The following is a 26,498-nucleotide window of genomic DNA, read 5'->3' on the forward strand; positions in this document are numbered from 1 at the left end:
TCAAACAGGGCCTTTTCTTTGTGTGTGTGTTGGCTGGATGGAGGGATGGAAAGAAATGAAAAAGACAACAGTTGGGAGAGAGAGAGAGAGAGAGAGAGAGAGAGAGAGAGAGAGAGAGAGAGATGGAGGGAAATGCTCTCTCTCTCTCGGAGTCACAACAGACTGCAGCTAATAAATCTGAGGAAAAATGACACCTTAATTCCCTCTTAATGCTTGATTGGGAAGCAGCGAGGCGTGTGCACGCTCAACCACACACACTAACACACACACACACACACACACACACACACACACACATACACACACACACACGATCGCACACATGCGCACAAACGTACGTGCACACAGTCACAGAGGAGCAGCACGGCTGCAGAGTAATAGGCCGGAGATGAGATGAGAAGGAGTCAAAAGGAGAACTACGGGAGCAGGAGAGGAGGAGCGACTCAACGGGATTGAGGTAAATTGTCCTTGAAGAAAGAAGAATGTCAGTTTTGTACTGAGGAGAGAAAGAAAAGACGACAGCAGGTTTGAATTTGTTAAAAACAGATTCAACAGGGGGCGCTCTGCAGAGCGTTTTAGCCTCTTTTAGCTCATAGTTTTGGTCTTACAGCAAGTTTACAGAGTCAGCACTCTGATCCAGCCATAATAATCTGTCCAGCACCAAACAGCAGAAAACTGGGCCCCTGTTGACCCCCCACATACAACCGTCAGTGCAGTGTGAAAGCACTCTGACGCTTCAAAGTTCCCTTCGAGTCCAGAACAACCAGCTTTGCAGGAATAACAGTAGTTTGAGTTATTTGACTAAAAACATTTTAATTGTGAATATGAACCATCTGAACACAATATGAGAATAAAAACGCTCTTAAAGCGAGAATTAAGCAGAGAGTCCCTCCACAAACCACAAACATGGCAGGATGATGTAAACTGTCTTGTCCAAACAATTAATGGATAATGTTTTGTTTGTCATTTTCAATTATTCAAACAGGAAATACAATGAAATGAATCATACATGACGTGAGACTGACTGAGAGGAAACAGAATTACATGTATTTATATAGCAAAGCTGTGGATTATCACTTCATTGTCTCTGCTCTGTGTGCATCTGCGTGTGTGTGTGAGCGCGTGTGCATGTGTGTGTGCGTGCGTGTGTGCACGCGCATTGGTGCTGAGTCGTGTCAAGGCTTTTCGTCTGGAGGTGGATCGTTCATCTCCTCAGCGGTGACAGCAGACGTCAACCTCTGTGTGAGTGATGGCTCTGAATCTGAACTAATCAGCCTGCTGCACACACACACACACACACACACACACACACACACACACACACACACACACACACACACACACACACACACACACACACACACAGCCTTTGACCAGTGGTTTGGTGTTTTGGAGATGGATTTTCCTGAAACCTGTTGTTTCCGTATTTTTGTAGAACTTCTCCTTGAAAGTTAGTTTTTAGTTTTCTGATTTATTGATTTATTGATAAATGAATTCAGGGCAGCATCAGAGCTTCTACAACTAAATAATAATTGACAGATTACATCTGATTATGATGTTCACTTCCTGGTTTATGTTTAATCCTTGAGTTAAGAACTTTGTTCTGTAACTGGACGTGTTTCCTGTTAACTGGATGCTGGATGGGACATAATGCAGGTTAGGCACCTTCAAAATAAAAGCATGTGGAGTGTCATAATCTTTTTCTGGTGTATGAAGGTTAGATCTTCGATTCTGACAACCGAGTCACAATATTTTGAGAAAGAAGCTGTGATGTTTAAAGAATAAAGAAGTTCATTTCAAAATAAAAGCACCATATTACATTATTATGTGTGAGACCTCAAAATGAGCAAAGTTTCAGCTTGTCTTTCTGCAGTGGAAAAAAAAAATCTAAATATCCAAACGTTTACAGCTCAGTTTCTGCTCCACAGCCGTCACATACATACTGTATGTAGCTGCGGATGTATCCTGTGTTTTCTCTGGAGTGTAAGAATTGTGGACTGGCGAGGTGGACTGCACAGATGGTTTTCAGCCACACTTGGAGGACCTGGAGGGAGAAACAGAGCGTGGCGGCCGTCGCCGTCCTCCCCCATCCTCTGCTGGATTCTCCTTGCTCGACTCTTATTTCTCCTCCAGATCCTTTTCATACATCTTTTCTTCTTTTCTTCCTTTGCTATTCTCAACGCTTCTCCTTTGATGTCGTCTTCTCTTCTCTTCCCTCTGATTTTTCTTTTGTCCTAATCTCTAATCTCCCTTCATTCTACTCTCCTACAATCTACCCAGAAGTCCTCAATTTTACTATAAATTCACATTTGATGTGAGCATCTACAGACACTAAAACTCTGAATCTGACAAATTCAGAAATAAATCAACAGTTATTTCTGAGTTTGTGGCTGAAACAAACTTCGCAGCCACAGTTTTCCTTCTGCGCTGCACACTGAGAGTTTCTTGACATTGGAAGGAGAGGAAAAAAATATTTGGGGGATATGAATTTCCATTTCAGTGCAGTATTCCTCTGTTATTTCCACATTTCACACTTTCAAATGAAAATGAATTTCTCTCTGACTCATGCAGCCGAGTCTCGAGGCAGACATTTTTAACATCTCCCTCTCTTAATTTCAAAGAAGACGTGCCAGGTCTGAATTTTGATATATTCTCCCTCATTAGAGAGACACATCCCTCTCTTTTGTCTTGCCTTGAGTCCTGCTTTCTGCCTTTCTCTCCTTGCTCACTCCCTTTTCCCTCGTTCTTCCTCTCTTTCTTTCCATCTTTCCTTTTACAGAGCGAAACCAGGAGGGAAACGGCGACTCGATGGAGAAGATGGAGGTACGGAAGGTTCCTTTTACTGTTCTGCTGACGAACACTTCTCATGTCGTGTTTCAAGGTTTTTCACAGAAAAACGAAGCGACGTCTGCAAACGGATTCAGAAGGTAAACTCCGGTCCACGCACATGGCCGAGTCCTCTCACTGCCACATATATCAAACGCACCCTTCTGATTACGGTGGTGTATCTGTGCTATCAGTGCTGCTGCTGTTCATAAGACATCTCATCACGTCCGCCTCCACACCAGCAGCCACCTGTAGGCTCTGAGTCTACGTGAACATATTCCACATCCAGATAAAAATCGAGCTGGCCGGCTGACATGTTATTGTGATGCACTGCAGAAAATTTCTTATGAAGTATTTTTTATTATTGTGGCCTAAAAAGCAGAATCTCCCTGTTTTATTACATCTTGGATCTTTCGTAGGTTTGGTCACCAATGCCCTCAGATAACATTGCACTCAGGAGGTTTCCCGGAAAAAACAACGTCATTTGGTTCGAGAAAACTGAGACAGTGATCAATTAGTATTGATTAATTCCAGTTATTTCCAGAGTAAAGTGTTTCAGTAGAAGCACAGCAGGTCAGTTGAACATGCAGATGTGATTTAGTTGTTTTTGTAGATTTGTCTCCAGGTAAGCTTTCAATTCAATCATTTACTGAGCAGAAGCCTTCTGGATATCAACAACTGCTGATAAACCGAGTAACTGTCTCAGATCTCTGTTCTCCCTGAACGAGCCAATCGGCAGAATAAATGTTGGCGTTGTATATTTCTGCAAACTGCGAGTATGTTTGTTATATTTTTCTGGAAAACTAATGAAGGTTGTTTGATCCGGTTTCTAATAGAAGTCACTGAAAGCTGATTTGCATTGTTGATGCATTTGTCAGGTGTTTTAGAGGAAACAAGACCTTTACGACTCTGGAAGAGAAAAAAAAATGATTGACTGAACGACAGCTGACTGAAGGAGGACAGAAAAGAGGGAACTGATCAAAGACGCTGTCAGGAGCCTCCTTCGGCCTTCGTCCCACTCACCTGTGTTGTAGTGTTTGGTGCAGTAGCGCAGGTCCTTCTCCTCTTTGAGTATGAACTGAGGTAGCGTCAGGCCGTCGGCCACCTGCACGGCTCCCTTCTCATCCCACTCGAATATGAGGTCGTTCATGGTGTAGCCGACTGCAGGGGGGAGCAGAGAGCAGGAGGTTAGACTGTTTTCATCACTGTGAGGGTCACTGCTTTCACTCCTCTTCCCCTGCAGAGGAGGAGGAGGAGGAGGAGGAGGAGGGTTTTTCTGTCTCTGGTCGGGGTGCAGGTTCACCAAGCTAGAAGTCCACCCCTGCAGGGTTCTGGGGTTAAAGGACCAGCTCAAATCAAAATTCTGTTCCATCTCTTCCACCGTGTCATGTGTTGATGATGGCTAACAGCAGCGTCCTCGGCGAGCTATTCCAGCGAATGTGTTCATTTCAGCAGTGAAACGCCTTCATGCAGCAGAAGATGCCAAAAATGTATTTAACGGTCATTTTATAACTCAAGTTTGGATGCTTTTCATGCTTTCAGATCAGCTGGAGAAACAAACATTAGGGAATAAGGAAGGAGGAAACCGAACAGAAGGGAAGTAGGGAAATAAGAAGGTGACTGTAATTTTCCTGCTCATTCTGCTCGTTCTCCTGTGCTCTTACTGAAATAGCATTTTGAATGCAGTGTGGTTCACTGAGGTATTTTTTCTTCTTTCACTGAAGTGAAAGATCTGAAGACTTCTTCCACCATTTGCTATGAGAGGCACAGGCGCTGATTTCTGGGCTGATCTGCTCCTTTAAGAGCGTTTCACCAAAGGGAAACAGTGCTAATAGTAATACTAACACTAACCCTGAGGGTAAAGATGTGCTTGTCCCAGAGTCAGACAGTGACATTATGAAGCTTTTCAGAATCTGTCGCCTGCTTTTGATACCTTCATCCGAACTGACACCGAGCGTCAGGACGGTAGCAGCCAGCCATGTATTGTTCTTTCTTTCTTTTATGATGGCTGACCCTTTGTGGAGACGCAGAACTCTTTGAACTTCAGCTGCTGTTTCTGTGATTCCTCTCACGTCTGTTCAAAGAATGAAAAGGCCACAGAGAAATCTATATCATATCTCTCATCCTGCCAGCTGCTCAGTGACTGATCGACTGATGCTCTCCACGTAGCCCTGACTCTGTGTGTGTGTGTGTGTGAGTGTGCGTGTGTGTGTGTGTGTGTGTGTGTGTGTTTTTGTGTGTTTGTGTGTGTGTGTCTGTAATTACTCACAGCTCTCCAGCTGCATGATGCAGGTCTGGACGTCCATAGGGAAGTTCTTCAGATCCATGGGACAGGCCAGGACCAGTGTTATTCTGCAAACACACACACGCACAGACACACAAACACACACACACACAGACACACAAACAGACACACACAACATCACTTAGTACTCAGAGGATTATCCAGATCTTTATCAGTTACTCAACCAGCCGGAGCCAGACCCGAAATGAGCAGCAACAGACCAGGACGTGTTTGAAATTGATAGAAATTAATACATTTATTTATTTCTTAAAAAAAAAAAAAGAGTTATTCACTGCTGTTATCGGGACTAATCGTGCAACAATAGCTTCAATTTAACAAATGGGCATCACGAGCCGCCATTTACATCATATACGCATTTAATTTTTTGCGAAGATAAAAAGCATTACAGAATATAAAAGCGTAATTACTTGAGAATGAACGAGCAAAATTCACTGAAATCCAAGATTTGAGGTTGAAAGTCAAGCGAATTAAATAATAAATGCATTAACTGACATTTTTTGTATTATTTCAAATGTAATTTATCGAGAGTAAATGCCACAGATCTGCTGCTTTGAGCTTCTAAAATGTGAGGTTTTGCTGCTTCTGTCTGCTGCGTAAATGAAATATTGATTTTAAAAAACTGAACTGTTATTGAATTGAATTGGACATCGTTTGAGGTGACTCTCATTTTCCGTATCTTTCCTTAGTCTAAACAAAAAAAAACACACACGAAAAGACCAAAATCCGCAGTGAGCTGACCCTCTTAACGTACCCAAAGCCTGATATATCTGATTAATTTGTGCCATAGAGCACTTTGACTCAGACACACACACGCCGTCCTGCTGCCCCAAATATTCACTCGAGCACCAAATGTGGATTAACCTGCTGCTGAAAATAGACCCCAACAAAAGCACCATTTCCTCCTGTTTTAAAAACTACAGCGAGCTGCTGTTGAAGGAAGTGAACGAGCCGATAAGTATACGATCTTAACCTCTTTTAAAGATTTCCATATTCAGAAGGAACCAACGGGTTTGGGGCCGAGTGACACAAACAGGAAGGGGAAGTCGTAAAGTACTGACACACGGACTGACATATTGGTGGTTTTGGTCTTTTCATGGAATTCATTGACAATAATGAAGATAAACTGTTAACTTTATCCTGTGATCCTTTCATCCAAAAGTGTATTTGACAGATATTCGCTGCAGCCTGAACTGGAGACGGATTTTTCTGAGTAACTTCCCGAATACTGATTATCACAATGGAGGGAACAAAATTCCAACAGGAAGTAGAAGTTAGAGTTTCACTGCAGAACTCTTCTTCTCTGCTGGAGGACTAACAGGGTGAAAACCTGTTGCTGGGCAGGCGTGCTGTAACATGGGAATGAATCTTGTTTCATGCAAGGCTGATCCGTGAAACTGGGAAAATTAAAACGTTCAGGGCAGCCGGTCCCGCGTCGCGGCGACACATTAGTTTTCAGAGTCTGAGGCACCGAAATTAATTACTGCTGTCACATGGAGGGAAAGTATCTCTGCAAACGCCAACTTTTCCAGGAAATTAATGGAAAAACTATTTTATAGCTGATATGATGCATTGCTGAAATTAAAGACTTCCATTTTAAATGAGATATCTGCCATTTTAAAAGTAAAACACATTTTCAGCCATTATTACTGCTCCACTCGACCCACCAGACCTCAGTATTTACTGATAGAAAATTAGCTGCCTTTGTGGAGCTGTTTATTGAAAATTAGGGACACCGGACAAGAAATGAATAAACTGAACTGAGAGATGCAACCAATGATTATTTTCAGTATCAGTCTGTTACTGTTCAGTTAACCACTATGTTGTGCAGCCTGTAAAATGTCAGTAATTATAAGGAAAATTAATGCAATAACATATGAATCTTCAAAAAATGGGTTATTCCTATCACAAGGTCCATTCAGCATCACATGACCTTAAATTTGCATGTATGAAAATTTAAACATCGACAAACTGATGAAGACCATGAGATGTGAATCTTAAGGACGTCATTTCACATCAGTCAGGATATACGATCAGTGAAAGATGCTGCTGCTAACTCCCATGGTGCTCTGACTGTAATGCTGTTTGCTGTCCTTACAGTATGTGATAAACTAAACTCCAGCTCTGCTTTCTGCAGAGCTCCAGCTGTCGGCAGGTCGTCGTGACCATCGGGAGGTGATGCCACTGCACGCGCTCAGTCCTGCTGTTCTGCAGAAGACTCTGCTGCTACAACACACGTCCAGTCGGCCTGATGTACCAAATAAACTGTGCCGCGTCTGCACATTGTTAAAAGTCCCTGACAGGATGCTGAATATGTATTACACACATGATGTAGCCTCCGCAGATGTCCCACTTTCTCAGAAAGAAGATTCAGCTCTGTGGTTTCCTGCCTGCTGCATCGTGACACCTAAATGCCAAATGCTGACAAAGACGGTGCCTTGCTTCATAGTAGTGAAGCTGTAGGTGGAGCTGAACCTGCAACTGCATTACTCCTGCAGGAGAGAGGCTGAATTTAATAACTTTGACGATGACTGACAAAATGAAATATGCAAAGTTTGGCAAAACAATAAATTTAATTTCTATAGACAATTCCCCTCTAAAAAGGAGAAATGTGCCAGCATCCAATCAACTAAAAATCTGCTGTTGGGGTAAACAAACATTACTTCATAACCTCTATGTGGAGAAAAGTAATTTTTGGGAGCACAGTTCCCATAATGCTTTGAGAGATGCAAGAAGGAAGTATAATGTTTTAATGGAGTCGGTGAGTTAGCTGTGGGCTACACCTGAGTTTGAGGGAAGCTACTGCTGCAGCTCCAACTGTGTTTGTGAGTGGACCAACTTCCTGTTCTTCTTCTTCTTCTATTAGATTTCTGGAAGGAGTGCGCGCATGCTGTGAGGCGTAACGCTGCCCTCTGCAGTCATCTGCGGCTTTACGGACGTTAGGCGAACGTAACTTCCTGTTGCTTTTAGAACGCCGTCCATTACAAATTAAAGTCTTAAACTTTGGTTCCCAACCTTCAGTATTTGGTTAAGGTTAGGAAATATAGTGTGATTGTAAACATAAGGCAAAACCAGAAAAAGAACCAATGCTGTTGCTCGAGAAACACCTGTAACATTGGTAACAGGTGACAGTGTCATGATTGGGTCTGAAAGGGGCATCCTGGAGAGGCTCAGTCGTTCACGAGCGAGGATGGAGCGAGGTTCACCACTTTTTGAACATGATTGGCTAAAGATTACTGCATGGACTCAGGAACACTTCAGAAAACTGCTGCCAGTGAACTCAGTTTGTTTGGAAATTACTGATTCTGTTTTCTGCCTTGTTGCAGTCACGGTTGTAAAATAAGGTGTCCTGCTTCTTGAATTGCTGTTTTTCCTCTTTCTTTTACAGAAAGCAAACTTTTTTCCCCAAAAAATACACGATACATTTTGTAATAGAATTCTTGAAATTCAAGTTTCATAGATTTTCCTTTTTGATATCGCTCCCCACGAGCACAGCCGGGACCACATATCAGTTCAGAGCAAGGCCTGCATTTTCTTTTGAAGTACAGCAGGAGATTGGACTACATGTGAATCTGATCGTCCAATCTCGAAAAGTTCACTTTCATCTTGGAGGAGACGCGGCCATCGGTCATGACTCCTCCTCATACTGCTCCACCGTTGAACGATAAACATCAAAAAACAGAGTAAACAACATTTACAAGACCCACTTTCCCCCCCTTCCTGCGGGACGGTTTAATATCCCGAGCCGCCTCGTCGCCTCCGAGATCAAGCTGATCAACGGCGGGTTCATTCTGACGGTGTCAAGTTAAAAAATGAAAGCGACGGAGGGGGAGCGCAGGGTTCATCCCTTTTCTGACGATATTTATAAAAGGCCAATCTCACTCCTCCTCCTGCTGGACATGAAGGTGAAAACTGAGGTTGATAATGGATAAGACTCGCTGCTGGAATACTAACAGGCTGAGTAGATTACCACGGCTGCTGCAGCGCTTTCTCATTCGCCCCTGAGCAGAGGCAATAAAAGCAGGGAAGAGGAGGAGGAGGAGACACCGGCAGGCTAAAAGGTTCGTCGGTGGAAGGCGGCCATAACTCTGACAGCCTTGAATGGGATGTCTCGGAGATACAAAAAAAGGGGTGGGGGGGTAGAAGAGCTCTGGAGGAAAAAAAACCCTCCGACTTTGATGCAATAAGAAGACTCTAAAGCGGAGGACGAAGGCCGCCGGAATGCAATAAACAGCAAGTCAGAGCAGGAGAGTCACTTTTTATCTCCTATCATGGATTTATAGCTGATTGTTTCAATATAACCTCCAAACTTACAACCTTTCACCTTCCAGCTCAGAACTTTTTCTGTTAGCGCTGCATCCGCTCACTGAGTAGTCACCAGCATCTGCACACTCAGCTTCATTTACGTTCATTCTGTTGTTAATCTGGAGGCACATAAAATAAAGATTTTTAACCTGATGATGGCACCAAATGAATCATTGGGATCAAAAAAGACGGCAGTTCATCCTGACGGGTTGTGCACGGCTTTACAATAAGGACAACAAAAAAGCACAAAGGTGCGAAGTCACAGTTTCCTGAACAACCCGAGTGAACTGATGTGTGCGTGCTGCAGTCATGAGTTTAATAAGCAGACTTTTGTCACAGCTCACACCTCCACTCACCGTATGCTGTAGAGCACGTTGCCGTTTTTAGAGATGCGCAGCAGCTTGTTGTCGGTGGTGACCTCGTGGAAGTTGGCCCCCTTCTCATTTGCAAAGAACAAGTCAGGTTTCCAGATGGAGTCCAACATAGAGGGGTCGAGGTCCAGCGAGTCATCGGGGTACTCGCTGTAGGCCAGCCGAGGGTCGTTCCACTGCTGTCTCAAGAAGATGTTCACTCTGTAGTCCTGAGAGGGGACAGAGAGGACGGACGATATGGAGAGTTAGGGAGGGAGAGATGCATCTACATCTGCAGCTATGGATGGATGGATGGATGGATGGATGGATGGATGGATGGATGGATGGGTGGATGGATGGATGGATGGATGAGCACACAGGCAGTGGTGTAGTAGTAAGACACGTTCCTGGGAATAAAGCTGCTAACAGAGCAAAGATATATTTAACAAAACAAAATAAATGGTTTGAGACTGCAAACAGCAGCCTGTGTTGTCAAAGTCACACGTCACACACTCATCTGTCCAACCTGACCTTGTCTCCAGAGGACGACGCACAGAGACGAAGTAGGACGCATGTCAGAACACCAGCACCCATTGTTTTCTATGCAAGACCACAAAGTCTTGACGTGCCTCATCGTAGGTTGTCATGCTCAGCAGGGATCTGACACTGTCCTGCTCTCCAGCATTGACGCGCATTAATTATTCAGCAAAGCAGCGAGTACAACAACAGTTGCCTCAGAGATCATCACGTCCCGACTGCTGCACCTGGATGGATTCTGCTGTCCCATGTGTACCAATAACGTCAAGTTGTGTCAAATGACACGACTGCATGGAGGCTATTATTTACATTTATTTTCAGGCGGCGACCTCGAGTGGCTGTATTAATTATGACGGAGCAAAGGAGGAAGTCAGGTGACGTAGTATAAAGAGCAAGAAAGTCTGTACATGGAGAACAAACACATGACTTTCACCCAGGAGACTGCTGTTCGAGCACTGCAGCAGCTACACAAATGACCGGTTTAGCTTTCTCTTGTCTTGTAGAATCTCTCATCTCTTAGCTCGTATTATACTGTCACTATAATCTCCACATATAACTACAGCTGCATTCTCTGGAGGTCCAAAGTCTCTCTGAAGCAGGCTGGAAGGAAATTGATTTGGCAGAGAAATTAGATTACAACAAAACGGCAGAAGTTATAAAGCATAAAGCCCAGAAACACCTTGAGCAGAAGGATGTAAAATGTGTCTGTAGGGAAAAAAAAAAAAAAAAAAGGAAAGATGAGAGAGAAGCAGGAAAAAAGGCTCGTCAAGGGTCACTGCACCGCTGACTCAAGATGCTGTAACTCCACACGGAGGAGCGGATCGACAGATACCAGCAGATGCAGAGATGGAGTGATGGGCAGGGTTTCGCGGATGGATGAGCAGGTGGTTATGGGTCTTCATCCATATGTCATTTTCTCCTTTATGTGAATGGAAGATTTTACTGATCACGACGAGTTGTGGCCTGGAGCCATGTTTGAGATCCTTTTCCCGCCTGTGAGCCTCAGATGCTCCTCAGCCTTAAAGACTGCAGTCGAGCCAGCTTTTCGCTTTCTTTCCTCTCTATTCTTATTTTTCTTGCTTGTTCTTTGAGGCTTGTGCTCGCTGCTTTTTGATTGATGAAGCTTTTTTAAGGGTTGGTTTTAAAGTGCTACTGTTATTTTTACAAAACAAACAAAAACGGTAAAACCGCACATACAGAGGAAGTTGTCAGAAAGGGAGGGACATGCAGACAGGCAGATGGATGTGTGGAGGGTTGGTACAAAGCTGAAGGTCACTGAGCTGCTCTTCCCTCTTTAGTCTTACACAGGAGATGAAGAGATACAGGATGAAGACAGTCAGAGGGAGAGATGGACAGGAGATAGAAGGCTGGAGAGCGTTTTTCAAAGGCGAGGCTGTGGGCTGGATGTATACGTTCACAAAGCCTTCAAAGAGGAGGTAATAACAAGCGCTGCTGTTGGGTTCGGGCCTTGTTGTTGAAATGAGGAGGATGGATTTCTCAGAGAGGATAAAGCCTTTGCTTCATGACTGAAAAAAGCACGTCCAAATCAACTGCAGCACCACAGTGTGTGACGACGCTTTGCTATTGGGCAATTTTACGTTCCTGCTCATGTTATTTTCTCTCTGAAATTAGTTTCCATGAACATAAGTCATCTTGTATGATGTCGTGTATCCTGCTGCACTGAGACTAAATATCAGGATGAATGATTTAAAATTGGAAATAGAAAACATTTGGTGACTGTCAGGTGTAGTTTGGCGGATCACACGCAGAATTCTTGCTTAAGACTCAAGTGTGCCGATGAATATCGATTTGCTCCATCATCAGATACCAAGAACATCCCTGGACTTACATGGTTGTGGCCACTGATGCAGAAAACATTCATGGATCCAACAAAAGCTCTTAATCCAAACCTAATTTGTGGGCGTGAAAGCCATCTGTCAATCATCCTGATTCATGCAGAAAATATTAACAAAACCAAACCCTCCGCTGAGCTTTTCTCTGCTGCCTCCAAAGTGCAAAGAGTCCATAGCTTTAACTCTTCATGTACGTCCTCTGCGAGTAAGACTGTAGTTAAATGTTTGACTTTGGACTGAAGGCGGCTGATCTGTCAAAGATTCAGAGATCCAGGTGTTCAGCTTGGGATTTCAAAGATTTCATCCAGCTGGAATCGGAGCTGGCTGGAGGTTAAATCCGGAGTGCAGCACGGAAATGAACCTCCACCAGGTGGCTTTAAGACCTTCAGCCTACGCTGCTTAACTGTAAGAGGAGGATCAATACATCTCCTACAGGTTTGACTGCATGTGTGTGCTCTGAACGTCTATCTTTGTGAGCACAGACCTGAGTTTTAGAGAATCAGAACAGTTTTGCAAGTGAGGAAATTTTTTGGAAAATCTAAATATTTCAGTCTGTGATGATTGTCAGTGTCTTCCAGAACAATTTGATCTGCCGGCACGATGATGATGTAGTGACGTGATGAAGCATATAAAACATACTTTTTAGGATTTTTAGGATCAATAAATTATCTATTTCCATCATTTTAAAAACTATTTGAATACATGTACTTCACTGCTGTTTAACAGTGAGTATGGCACACTTTGAGTTTTCTCACTGTAAATATTTAAATTACATGAATGATGAAGAGCAGTGAATGAAACTGGAAACTGTAGTGATTGTAACTTCAAATGATGAGCTGAGTAATTGGGACAAAAGTTGATTTTAGTGCCGACTTTCTGTACAGATAACAAGCTTTAAGTGAACTGGATTTAACTTGTTACCTCACATTCAATTCAGCTTTACTTCAATTAGTTTCTTCATTGTAAATTACTTAAATCTTTTAAGGCAATCAGTCAGCTTCTCCGGGTCAGCAGTGTGGTTTTCTCCTCATCATCTAAAGCTACTTTTTTGTGTTCCTGGTTCTGAAAACCTCTCAGAAACCAAAGCACACTGTTGGAAGGAAACAGGACACAAACCGGAAGTCTCTGTTCACCCGACAATCCTTTCCCAGCATCCTCCCTCAAAGGGTTTGATGGTGTAACAACTTCCCACTATTTCTGTCAGTGACAGTGAACTCAGTTTTTCCTTTGCACATTTATCATTGCTAACGTGACTGCAGAATGAGAATGACGGTGGGCGTGGTGCAGGTACGAAAGGTACTACCTGCTGAAATAAATTACTTTGAAAAGGCCACGAATAAAATGGAAAATTCATGCCCGCGTACCCATATCCTACAGATAAAACCTGACTATTTCATGAGCGGCCATGAACTGAGTTCTGGGAGGAGAGTCTCAAGAAACTACTCTCAAAACTGCAAGAGGTCACCTGTCAAGGAAGCACAAACATTTTTTATTCAAGTATTTTTTTGGTGAGAACAGACGTTTTCTCTGGTCCTCCTTCACCTCTTTCAGGGTTGTTTTGAGGGACAGAAGTACAATTAGGTTAGGCTGGAATTAGGAATCGATCCAGGCAGAAGATATTTACTGTTGCTCCCTCACAACTTTATTGTATAACCTCCACGGTGGAGGTTATATTGTTCTCTGCTCCCTGTTTCACAATCAGAGACGGCGTCTTTATTCAGCGTGGGGTGGCATTTAGCTCGCTCCTCCATCCCCCTGATTGTCAATTAGTCTCAGAATGTGGAGCTCGGCCACTGCGGCCAGGCTGCCGCCATCATTAAGCCGCGTGGCGTAGCAGAAATGCATTGCAGGGACGATGTAGGGCCACGCCAGCAGCCCCAGCAGGTGGCATTTAAAGGAGCAATCAGCCACGGTGCTGCATGTGTGTGTGAAATACAGTCACATGGCAATCAGCCCCGTCGCCATTTATTACTGTTTATTAGACTGAATATCTTACATGAAACAAATGAGCTTGACCTTTCATGAATGAGTTGCCTTTTCTTCTGCTCCAGAATATGATAAATAGCCCGAAATGGTGCAGAGAGGAGGAGCGCCTGTCGATGGAGAGAGGGATGGAGGGAATACAGAGGAGAGGTACGAGCCCAGACCGGGATCATCAGTCATGAACCTGCCTGCGGTTTGACACCGGCTCAGAAGGAGGAAAAAACAAGCCAACGTGGGCTTGATGGAGTCGCTAAAGACAAAGATAATACTGAAACACAAGTCTGATCTTTTACAGAGCTGTTGGTTCTAATGTTCCTGAACTCTTCAGCAGCTGTTTCTTTATTTTTTCTTCAACCAACTCCTCCATCCTGCAGCTGCACACACGTGTCCTGCATCACCACCAGTATCCAGCATGATAACGGCTTTAAAAACACAACGATGCATTCATGATTCATCTGTCCTGTATCAGTACAAACAAAACTGTAGTGTTTCAAGCAGCTGCAGTCACAGATTCTTTCCATTATTAAGGATTTTTACCTCCAACAGGGAGGCTTTACTACTACTTTCAAATTTAAATCCCCTGTTTTAGCTCATGCCTGCAAATTGTTCCATTTATTCCCTCAAACTACTAATGAATGGTCTACAATGTTTCCATTAATTCTGTCAAAACACTACTTTGCTCCCTCAAACTATAAATGTTTGTCAGCCCAGTATCCTGTGTATTTATTGGACCGTTCCACCCCTCAAGTAGCATGCCCACTGAGGCGGGTCTGCAATTAACTTTCGCCTTTTTATTACCCCTAACCATCATCTTTTCCGACTGTTGTAGCTGCCTTCCCTTAACTGAGGTTAATTTCTAAAAATGTTGTAGTACAAGGTTTTGCAGGACTGTCCAGTACTGATAAAGTTTCCCAAAGACCCAGTAATTCATTTTTGATCATATGTGCATATTTAATGGTAGGTTTCATACACGCAGGGCTTCACATCAGGCATTAAAAACACAAACAGGGAAAAATACAGAAACAAAGGTGCTTATTAATCTAAGGCACATCCACATAAATAACCGAAGCGTTTGAGTTATATTTCTGTTTTTATGATGTTTGAATTTTGTGTTTTAGCAATTAAAATGTCAAAATATGTATTTCTTTCACTAATTTTACAAACATAAATGCTGAGCTATAAAAAATCCTTTCATATGATTAGAAAATGCTTTGCACTCATTTAGTGATAGCAGGAGTGTTTTTAACATTTGCATCGCAGACTGTGCCTTTAATTCATATCACCCAGATCGTGATATAAGCTTTTACACCCCTTCATGTACATTCAGATCACAGATTGTGGCCCTACTCTTTCTTTTTTTGGGGGGGGAGAGCTGGTCAGCTTGCGCACGTCTTGTTGTCCATAAAAGCTCAGCTGCGTAGGTCTGAGGCTCCTCGTGGCTGCAGATGGATGCACATGAAGTGCATGGTACAGACATGAGGGGGTGGATGGTGCTGCACTCCAAGACTCAAATGAGGGGAAAGTAATTTGAGCGTGGAAGTTAATGATTTCAGGGAATGGCTTACAATTGGAGTGACTGGATGACTAATTGGAGGTTTATTAAAAAATGTTGTTGACGCTGCGGAGGCTCGGTGCTGAGCACTTCCTCCTCCTGAGGACGGAGGACGGCTGCATATGTGCAGTAAAAAGTGGGACTCCTGCGACGTCTGTAGGTTCATACTCATGGTTTAATATCCTGACATAAGGCCGTTGGACTGTTAAATGCTACCCTGAAATTACCATCCACCACCGCCACGCTGCTATGAAACCATTAGCACAGGAAATGCTGTACTTACACAATACCAAACTCATTTCAGCATGTATTAAACTCAGGCAGTAAACCACGCATGACAGACCGCAATCTTCCTCCTCCTCGTCTTCTTCTCCTTCCTCCAACAACAACAAAAAACCTACAGAAACAGCAGCAGCCATATTCTTGTTCCACGCCTGTCATAACATCCTGCCGGCTCCCTGGATGCTACTCAGGTAGGAAGAGGAGGTAGGAGGCTACGGGGGCTCACACATTATGGCAGCACATCTGCTCTGCTCAGACAACGTTGCATGGAGAAAGAGAAAGACGTTGTTTTCACCGTGTTGCCTCAAGATAAGCCGGAGCAGCAGCAGCAGCAGCAGCACTGTGGGATGTCAAATCAATTTACAACAGCAAACTTCTCCTGGATCATGAGGCGATTTTGATAAATGAAAAGTTTGACTCCTGAACAAGCGCTGATGAAATTAAGCCCGGTTTGTCGACACAGTTGCTATTATGCAAGAACATGAAGTGATGAACCCAGACTGGAAAACGATAACTGACATCTGGGGGATAAAAGCACCACTAAAAGCTACTGTGCACCAAAGGGAGACATTGAGCAGCAATTATACGTCCAAAACATGCTTCTGAGACCAAGTTCATACGAGACTAAAACAGTGCTCCATCAGGATACGGCCATGCAGTAATGAAGTCTGCAGACACACACAGCTTCAGCTTAAATAATGTTCCAATACATGCACCATTTATCAAAAATATCTCCTCCACAGCTGCTGGAGAATCGAACTGTTTCTGGAAAAAACGGTCTGAAAGCAACTTTACTGTTGTTCTTCCTTTAAGGACGACTACAGCTGCGACAGCGGCGAGGAGGGAAGGAGTGAGAGAGGGGGATGAAGCTGGAAATACCACTTTATGTAACACGGAGTAAAGCCTTTCATAGAGCTTCACGTGGAGGGCGAGAGAAGGAATGAATGAGTGAGACAATGGTGTGTGTGTGTGTGTGTGTGTGCGTGCGTGTGTGTGTGTGTGGGGTGAGAGAGGTAGAGCACTACATTCCCCACAGAGTGAAACCCTCTTTGTTGTAGATCTGTGTCTTCAGCTTAATAAGAAATATGTACATTATATCAGCCTGGTTCAGGAATCATTTGAACTGATTTAAGTAGGAATGATTATTCTTTTTATATCCTTTTATCTGCATTTAATGTCTTAATAAGCACTTTTTTTAAGCCTTTATAAATAATGGTCCAGTGGATGTGGGTGTCTTGGATCTGTCACCATGATCCATATGTGATATGTGTGTGTGTGTGTGTGTGTGTGTGTGTGTGTGTGTGTGTGTGTGTGTGCGTGTGTTAGAGAGAGACATGAAATGAGGCTGGAGTGAGTGTATGTGTGTGTTCTCAGAAAATGAGAGAAAGAGTGGGAAGAAGAGTGAGAGAAGGGGTTGCGTGTCTGTCTGTCTGAGTGTGTGTGTGTGTGTGTGTGTGTGTGTGTGTGTGTGTGTGTGTGTGTGTTTGTGAGCGAGCAGCGAGAGCGCTGAAACAGGAATAAAGCCGTGTACCGCCGGGACTTCAACGCGCACTGCGCCATTCTACTGACTCCATCTATCACTGCGCTCAGGCCCCAGCAGCACTGTGTGTGTGCATGTGTGTGTGTGTGTGTGCATGTGTGTGTGTGTGTGTGTGTGTGTGTGTGTGTGTGTCCATGTGTGTTGAAGATGGAGGGATGCTGTAGTCCAAGCTTAAAGTGAGAGCTGCACACTACAGCGAGCACTGCATTGAGAGAGCGTCCCCTGCCTCCTGCTCGCTCTGTGTTGCCTCTGGAGCTTTAAAATGGATTTTCTGGTTTGATAAAACCTGATAAATCCAATTATTTCACCACTTTCTTTTGACTTCTAATCCATCCTTCGAGAGATTAGAGCGAGAGCACTAACTGTGGTCTTCAGTGGGCGAACTCGGCATCCAGAAGTTATCCTTCGCTCAGCGCTTGAGTGACATGTTGCTCAGTCTGACAGGCTGACAGCAGGATCAGAGGCTTCAGTGACCTTTGACCTCTGAGACTTCAAAATAACAGCTGCAGCCATAATCTCACTACCTGTCATATAGCTTCACTTTGATGACTTAACGCTGTGAACAGGCTAAAGTCTGCATTCAGAAAAACATGGCTGAGAGTCTACAGCCATTTTAGCATATCAGCTCATAGCCTACACTTTGTGGCAAATGCTAATGTAAGCATGCTAGCATGCTCAAAATGGCACTGCATATGATATAATGTTTATCACGGTCCCCATCTTAATTCACCATGCTAGCATGCTAACATTTGCTCATTAGCACTGAACATAAAGCAGAGCTGAAGCTAACACTTTGACATCCCGAGGAGGACATGAAGGAAGCAAATTTCAAGATATTTTACTAAAGGACAAAAATGTCAACCTCGCGGTGGCACTAGTGATCCTGTCGAAGTCATGAGGACACGTCCGTGAATGTCTGCACAGACTGGACAGATGTGGTGGACCAACAGACCTACATTTCGTACATGCTGCTAGCATGGCTGAAACTGGCTAAAACCCTCAATAAAATGATGTCAGCTTTGATATAATCAGCTCATCCCTGTCAGATCAATTATTACTTGTAATTATTTGTAATCAATAATAGGATTATTGATATGCACTTTGATCTACAGCTACTGAGAAGTACACAAACAGCTGTGTGGAGCAGAAGCTAACAGGACGTGTTGTGGTTCCTGTGTCTGATGAAGGTTCTGCTTCCTTTCTTCCTCTTCACTTTCTGTTTCTGCTCGACATCATCATTTTCTCTTCCCTCCTCGGTTTTTCAGATTATTTGCCCCCTCCTCAACCCCCCATCTGTCATCTGACTCCCTCCTTTCATCCCTCCCTCCTCGGTTCTGACAAGGATCGATTTGGCTTCTGCAGGAGGGAAAATCTGGAATTTGTTCTGCATGACGAGGATCTGCAGTGGCTTGCAGTTTCAGTGCAGCTGTGTGTGTGTGTGTGTGTGTGTGTGTGTGTGTGTGTGTGTGTGTGTGTGTGTGTGTGTGTGTGTGTGTCAGTGTGTTCTGGGGAGGTCCAGCTTGGGATATCCTCCCTTCCTTTACAGGATTGCCTTCATTTCTGCTCCTTCATATATTCTGTTCCTCCTCTCTTTCCATGTTCCTCCCTCCCCTTGATTCTTCTTCTGTTCTTTCTTTTCTTTTCTTTTTTTTTTTTTTTTTTCAGACCATCGGCATCAGTAGGATCAACTCATTGTTAGTTTGGTGAGATTGTTTGGTACTAAGACAAATCACCAGCCCCATCCTTTAATCTTTAAACCTTCAAAGGCCCTGAAAGCCAATTCTCTCATTCAGCTTCTGAGCAGATGTCTGACAAACATGCTATAATCTGCCACATTTAAAGAGGAGCTGGTTATTATCCATGAGGCTCTGCTGTATTTGTGTATCTGTGCATCAATTAGAATCAAATAAATGAATAATCTGAATCTGACAGCAGTTGTTGGGTTGTTTGCTGCTGTTGTCAATCAAATCTGATCAAACCGCACTCAAACAGGCCTGATGACAGTTAAGCTTCTGCACTTTTGCAGCTTTCAGGCAAATCTGAAAACACTGAGTCTAAACCAGAGCAGACCCACTTCAAAAATCCACCTTGTGTATTTTTTGAATATTTGTACACAAGGCGGTTAAAATCAGACTCATCGACACAAACGCCACCGAGGACGTGACCTCCTCGTCCTTCACGGTCGCTGCAGTCCTGCGGACGGTTTATGCAGCCGACCGTCTGGATGCATCTGGTGGATGAAGACATGATTCATGTATTTTATGGAGCTTCGAGTGCAAATGTTTTCATGGAGGCCGTGGGTACTGAGATCACCTCTGCTGTCTCACACACACACACACACACACTGAGGTTCAGTGTTACCATATAACCCGTGCCTTGTTGCTCTGTGAAGGTTGATAGTTCAGTTATATTAACACTAATGGATTTTCTGTGTAATGAATAAGCATAAATTTACCCCCATCGCTTGCAAACAGGCACGACAGCAGCGCCGCCACAGCGTTGTTATGCAAATGGCCGCGGCAGCGCTGCGCTCTTTCAAATGAAGTGTTCGAAATGGGAGACAGGCTCAATGAGGCGGACACATTTCTAAACACTCAGAGGGCAGACGGCTTTTAATTTCTGAGAGGAAATAAAAATGAAACTTTGTGTGTGCTGAATATCAGCGCCGCCATCGTTTCAATTAATCGCATCTTTCAGGGCAGAATTACCCGAGTCGAAATGGAGCCGCGATGAGATGTGACGTTTTCCATTAACTACCCGCCCAACCATCCACGCACACACATGCACACACATGCACACACACACACACACACACACACACACACACACACACACACACACACACACACACACACACACATGCACACACACACACGTGACGAACATTAAGAATAACTGAGCTTACCATTGTTGTTTCAGCGATGGACCCAAAACTGTTGATAAAAATGTTGCAGGTTACGTTTACAGGCGGACCTGCAGAGAGGGAGAAGAGAGGGAAAGAGATGAAGAAGTTAGATTTCATCAGGACATTTATCCACTGAACCAAAACACCTGAACAGGTGAAACCGATCGTTAGAAACTCAGACAAACACAGATGGAGTAAGAAAAGTCACACAGACTATTTTCTGCAGGGTTTAATATTGTTAACGTTGACGGGAAGTTTTTTTTTTTTTTTTTTTTTTTTTTTTTTTAAATCAGATCTGTGAAAGAATCTTTCCTCAACTTTTAACCAAAATCAATCTTTATCATCCAAAACACGAAGACGTTTGATCTCCAGCCTGAAAACGAGGCGAAACTCATGTTTTGTCTTCTCTCCATGAATCAGTCTTTGTGTTTGTGTTGGCTGTTTGCTGAGGGGGGGGGGGGGGTCAGTTAACTTACTGTTAGTCGTGTTGATTGATCAAATATGCACATCTCAAGCTAATCAAATATTTATTCATCTTTTCTTTGACCACTTGGGCTGAAGCTGTAAACACAAACTGACATATCATCACCTGGTGTAGCCTTTGTGCTGAACATGCTAATTAGACCAGCAGTGACACAGAGCGACATCATCATCATCATCTCTGGTCTGGTATCGACCGTCTCTAGAGGAAAAATATCTGACTCTTCGCTGCTGAATTCTTCCTCAGCTACTTTGTCTCTGGACAGGGCGGACGGGAGGTGCAGAGTTGGTCCGAGTTTTCTCCTTTTATACCACAATTTGATCCGTTGTTAATATGAAAATACTGATTAACGAAGCTTTAAGATCTGATTCTCTTAGTCGACTTACAGGAACCTGAATGATCTCATCCATTCTTGTTGCCTTTTTGTGCACATTTTTCTGGCTCAAACATTCATTTCTCTTGTAAAATTTGGAGATGTGGGCACCTGGAGACCATTCGAAACGCAGATCTCTTCTTGTCGGACGATAAAGATCTGAAGTCAGGTTCAGGATTGTGTGTTTCGGTCTGTGTGTGTGACGGGATATTAAAGCAGCAGAGGAGGCTAAAGCTAAAGTGAGCTGATGACAGACTGCAGGAAGTAAACAAACAAAGTGAAAGAAAGTGCCTGGTGAGGTGGCTTCTAAGGCAGGCCGGGCTGAATAAATGAGTCTCTGCTCCGGACTTAAACACTCCGACTGCGTCCCACTGACTGAAAACGGCAGCGGGTTTGTTTCAGAGCGGCTGAGACGGAAGATGTGTAAACATCTCATTACAACTTAAGAAAACTAGAAATGAGAAAATCAATGTCACATCCCCTTTGAGACTTAAAAAGAGCTGTCAGTCAAACTGAGGCGGTATCAATAAACACAAGAGTGTCATTTCAAAGGAATTCATAATGACAAAAATAGTCCCCTTCACTCTTTTAGAGATAAGACGCCGCGTTCAAGGTTGTTTTCAGATGAGAGAGTCAAAGCGAAAGTAAATAGTGTTCGGGCCTTTTGCAGCCACTCCATCGATTCGCTGTATTACCAGGTTGTACAAACACAAATGCGATTACTTGGCGGCAGGAGGGGAGCAGCAGCGAGGAACGTGGAGGACAGCCAGGCGGACCGTCGGGCTCTCATCTCTTTCAGGCAGCGGACATGAGATTGGCTTTAAGAGCTAAATGACAGGGAGAAAAGTCCTCTTATCCGAGCCGTCGGGTGGTCGCTGGTTTGATGGTCACAGAGAATCAATCAACCCGGTAAACTGGAGAACTACAATTTTTTGAGTTTCAAAGCTGAGCCGCTGAGAGGAGGCGTCACCTTTCACACTGAGAACAGGAAGCAGCAGGAAAGACGCCGATTGGATAAAATGCCTGCGTTGTACCTTTCTGCAAACCACGGATACGTTCAATTTGTACATTTCAAACGCAGATCAGTTTCTATGACAGGTATCAGAGTGATGAAGTTCCGCACGTCAGCTGAGTTTTATCAGGAGGAGGAAGGTACGGTGAGGCGTGACAGCCGGCGAGACGACCGTCGAGCAGCAGAACACTGTTCCAGCTGTTTGTTCTGAATCCTAAACAACTGGTTTTTGTGCCAAAACATAAAATTAAAGTTTGAACATATGCACGGTTTGAAGAAATGTACGATGCCAGCATCCATTGTGGTGACTGTGTTGGCTGACTCACTTTCCTTCTCAGGGTCAGATGAGAAGATGACGACTCTCACGTCTGAGCGTTTGTAACTGTGGAGCCGGAGTCCGCAGGCGATTAGCCAATCTCAGCACAAAGGAAGCCGACACAAAGAAAACCTCTTCTCTGGACGTTAAAGAGGCCAAGTGGAAACAGCAACAACAGAAACACGGCTTTTTCTCATCTGTTGAGGTGAACCGATGCCCGCTAAATCCACTGAAGCTTCAGTGGTTAAAAATACATTAAATCATGTTCGTGCAGTATTATTGTAAACATTCAGTACTTTTCAGCTCATCCTGAAAGAGGCCGTTACAGACCAGCGCTGTAATAGCTCCTTTGCCCAAAGTGCAGCTCTGCATTTTTCACGTACAGAAAAGTATTAAAATCTGTGAAATAATTAATCACTGCCTGTAATCTGATTTTCTGTAGTCCCATTATATTTAATCCACTCTACATCAGATCAAAATGATGCTGGATTACAAAATGCATCTTTTAATAACTCAAGAGGCTGCATCGGTCGTATTCTTATACATGTTCCTGTAACTTAAGGTTAAACACACACACACACACACACACACACACACACACACACACAGAGTCCTCGGCTAAACTCAGTGTCTAATTCCACTCGCCGGCGGCTAGCTGGGAATGAAGGAAGGGGTCTGGATTATTTTGATGGCCAATTACTCTCCCTGTCACAGTCTGAGGAGTGCTGGAGGCCACTGGGGAGGAATATCATCTGAGAGTCATTCACACACACACTAAGACACAACACACACACAAGCACGCAACTGTGGTTCAGCCATAGAGTAGAATCATAGGGTTGAAGATGCACGGTTAAGAGGGAAAAAATCATTAAAGCTAGCCGAAGGCGGTCGTTCCCTACGTGACTTACATGTACAGCATCTAATTAGAACAAACAATAGATTACTCACAGGATTGCGTGAGGAAAGGAGGGTGAAGTAATGAAGACGGAAGGAAAAAAATAACTTTACGATATTAAATCAGCCAGGTTTGCTTCCAGTGCAGCAAATGAAAGTGGCTGCAGATGAAGTGGGTTCGTTCCACTGTGGCTGAACGAGGAGAAGAAGACGCTTAATCTCTAGTGAGAGCTTCAGTTACCTCAGAGGTGATAACTGAGGCTTCAGCTGTGGGAAGAACGGAGGCTGAACGTTTCAGTCAGCTGCTGTACCGTCTAAAAGCACCAGCCTGCAAAACCTGACACCGCTGGGCTTCACTCAGTTTGAAGCATGAAACTACAAACATGGAGGGTCATACATCATTACAAAGAGCTTTTTTTAACAGACTTTGTTGGACTTGTTAACCACGACAGGCCAACATTCCTCTTCTGACATATACAGCAAAAACTTTAAAAAATACAGGAAGTAGCTCCATGAACATCAGTCCAGTTTCCTGGACTCCTGAAGCACTGATCTGGGTTTGTCTTTACCCATAGTCCCGTTCTGTTCCTGTCCATGTCCCGTAGTTTATTGGCTTGTGGTTGAACTCTAACAAACTGCAGTGCCACGCAGCAGTCTGCCCTCTGAGAGCAAAAACCTCCACTTTCAGGTGCGCTGCTTTTTTTAAGGTTCATTATTTTTAGGTTCAACAAAAATACCCAGATTCTTGTAAAAGAAGCAGTTAAATCTGTGCTGAACTTGCAGCTGAACTTTTCGTGTTCCCTGTCGCAAGAAGACCATAAATCTGATTTGAAAAACTGATGAGAAAATTGGGCCCAAACACAAATTATTATTCACTCGGGTCCCTCAAAGATTTGGAATAACGCAGGTGTCAGTCTTCTAAACCAGAAACCTTCCTTACAGGCACATTTGGGAGCTGAACTGAGCACAAAAATGATTAATTTGTGTGAACAAATCACCAGTTTGCGATCAAAAATACATTCCTGTGCATGAATGATCAGAATATCAAAACAAGCTTCTTGCCAGGAATCGTGCAGACCTCAGAGATTCTGGTGGATTTTATCCAGCAGCCTTCAGACTGAACTAGACCACAAAGGAAACTGGACTATTTTCCCTGACACTCACAATATCCACATATCATCACAAGAAAGAGGTTATAAGCATCAAGAAAGGCAGAGCTCTGCTGTGAGAGATGGCACTGGCTTCATTAAAGCTCTGCGCTGAACGATGCAGCTGTATTCTGAATTAACTGTTCTGTAGAATTCATAATGAACATCTAGCATAACATCAATAACTGATTTTAATTAACCATTTTAATCATTTTGTAACAAAAAAAAAAAATCAACTTTCTGTGGCGCGCACAGAAAACTGGGTGGAAGATAAATGGACTCTAGAAGCTTCTTGGTAAATAATCACTGGGGCTGGACCACCTGACTGTCTGTGGCTGATGTGTAAAGGCTCGACAAACCCGGTGAGCACAAGCTCTGATACGTCTGAGTGCATCAGAGGGTTTATCCATAAACCAGCTGGTATTACATTATCGCTGTGTTTTTTCTCAGAATGGCTTTTCAGGCCTAACTCAAGTCCTCTGACACATTCCCTCTGCATCCTGGCTTTGTTCAAAATCCCCCCTTCAAAGTCCTCTCTCTCCGTGGCAGGAGGGAGGCGAGCGGAGGGATATCATAATTTGTCTTTTCTTGACGTCCCTCGCTGCTCGTGACGCAAAAAAACCTGAGGAGGAGGAGGAGGAGGAGAAGCTAATACCCTCTCCTCCTTCTGCTTCTCTCCCTCTTCTCTAGCACAGCAGTTCATTTAATAACCATCCAGAGGAGGAGAGAGAGACAGTTTGCTTTATAGCTTTCCAATAAAGACAAAAGACGGGGGCGCAGCAGAAAACGACAGAGAGGAGAAAGAAGGGACAGCTCATTAACTGTCATGGAGGACAGGCTGGCACTGTGACTCACACGGTGCTGTAGCTGCACACTTATATTTGCCTCAGTGTGTGTGTGTGTGTGTGTGTCTGTGCCAAATGGCCTGAGCCACACACTCAGACATGTACTTCCATACAGTAATTGTAAGGACCCTTGATGACGCAATGCATCCCTTCCTCTCATATGAAACGATGAATTCTCAGTCAAACCTCTCTATAATGAAGCTTTAGGCTGCAGCAGTTTTCAGAATTAATCTTATCCTGAAAATTACCCTTTGTTTTTTTCTATCTTTGATTCCCTTATTCCTTCTTATGAGTGCACAATGCTAAATTAATTAGCTTACTGTTGCTCCTCCTCCTAAGCTTCCTGTCCAAACCCTGTACTTATGCAGTTTGTACTTCATGACAATGGCTCCTTGATTTCAGATAAAAGTAGACAACAGCTGATTTCCTCTGCTGTAGATTCAGCTGATAAATTATCTTTGGATATTAGTTGGAAAATCTCTCCAGCTTTCTTTTCAACACACTATTTAATCCAAACATTTTGGAAAAGCCATGAAGGCTCGACCCTCCAAGCTCTTTGAAAGCAGAGTCACTCGTCACTGAGCCCAGTGCACACCTGTGCCTAGCTGCGTTCACTAAGCTATGATTGGATAATCACTGTTAGAGGGCGGGGTTTAACTAACGATCTTGAACGATGCACACCTGAATCTCTCTGATCTCTGTGGGTCCATCAGCCTCTTATCGCTGCCTCGACCTAAACCTCGTTCTAACCAGAACCCTAAAACCACCACAAAAACTCAAGCTGGTCCTCATTGATAGTGCAACAGGACACACACATACACACACACTTGCAGGTGAACATATACTGTGAGTGCACAGACATACATGCACTGAAGACACACACATGCACACACCTACACATTGACAGACAACAGGAGGTACACACAAATGATAATGAGACAAACACACAAACAGACAACCAAGCACATAAACATGGAAATACATACACACACAC

At 43.7% G+C, this 26,498-nt stretch overlaps 1 protein-coding gene across 4 annotated transcripts in view; it reads right to left on the minus strand.

Moving 5' to 3' along the window:
• glra1 (glycine receptor, alpha 1) overlaps window positions 1-26,498 on the minus strand; it is a 99,772-nt gene that overhangs the window by 25,814 nt on the left and 47,460 nt on the right. For all 4 annotated transcript variants that reach the window (XM_076739238.1, XM_076739236.1, XM_076739240.1 and 1 more), the window contains 4 exons: window positions 20,436-20,503; window positions 9,790-10,013; window positions 5,096-5,178; window positions 3,850-3,987 (listed from right to left, as the gene is read on the minus strand). In XM_076739238.1, coding sequence (XP_076595353.1) covers window positions 3,850-3,987; window positions 5,096-5,178; window positions 9,790-10,013; window positions 20,436-20,503 — 513 coding nt within the window. The remainder of the gene's footprint in view (window positions 1-3,849; window positions 3,988-5,095; window positions 5,179-9,789; window positions 10,014-20,435; window positions 20,504-26,498) is intronic.

The sequence above is a fragment of the Chaetodon auriga genome, chromosome 9, assembly GCF_051107435.1.
Source record: "Chaetodon auriga isolate fChaAug3 chromosome 9, fChaAug3.hap1, whole genome shotgun sequence".
In the NCBI taxonomy this organism is placed as follows: domain Eukaryota; kingdom Metazoa; phylum Chordata; class Actinopteri; order Chaetodontiformes; family Chaetodontidae; genus Chaetodon; species Chaetodon auriga.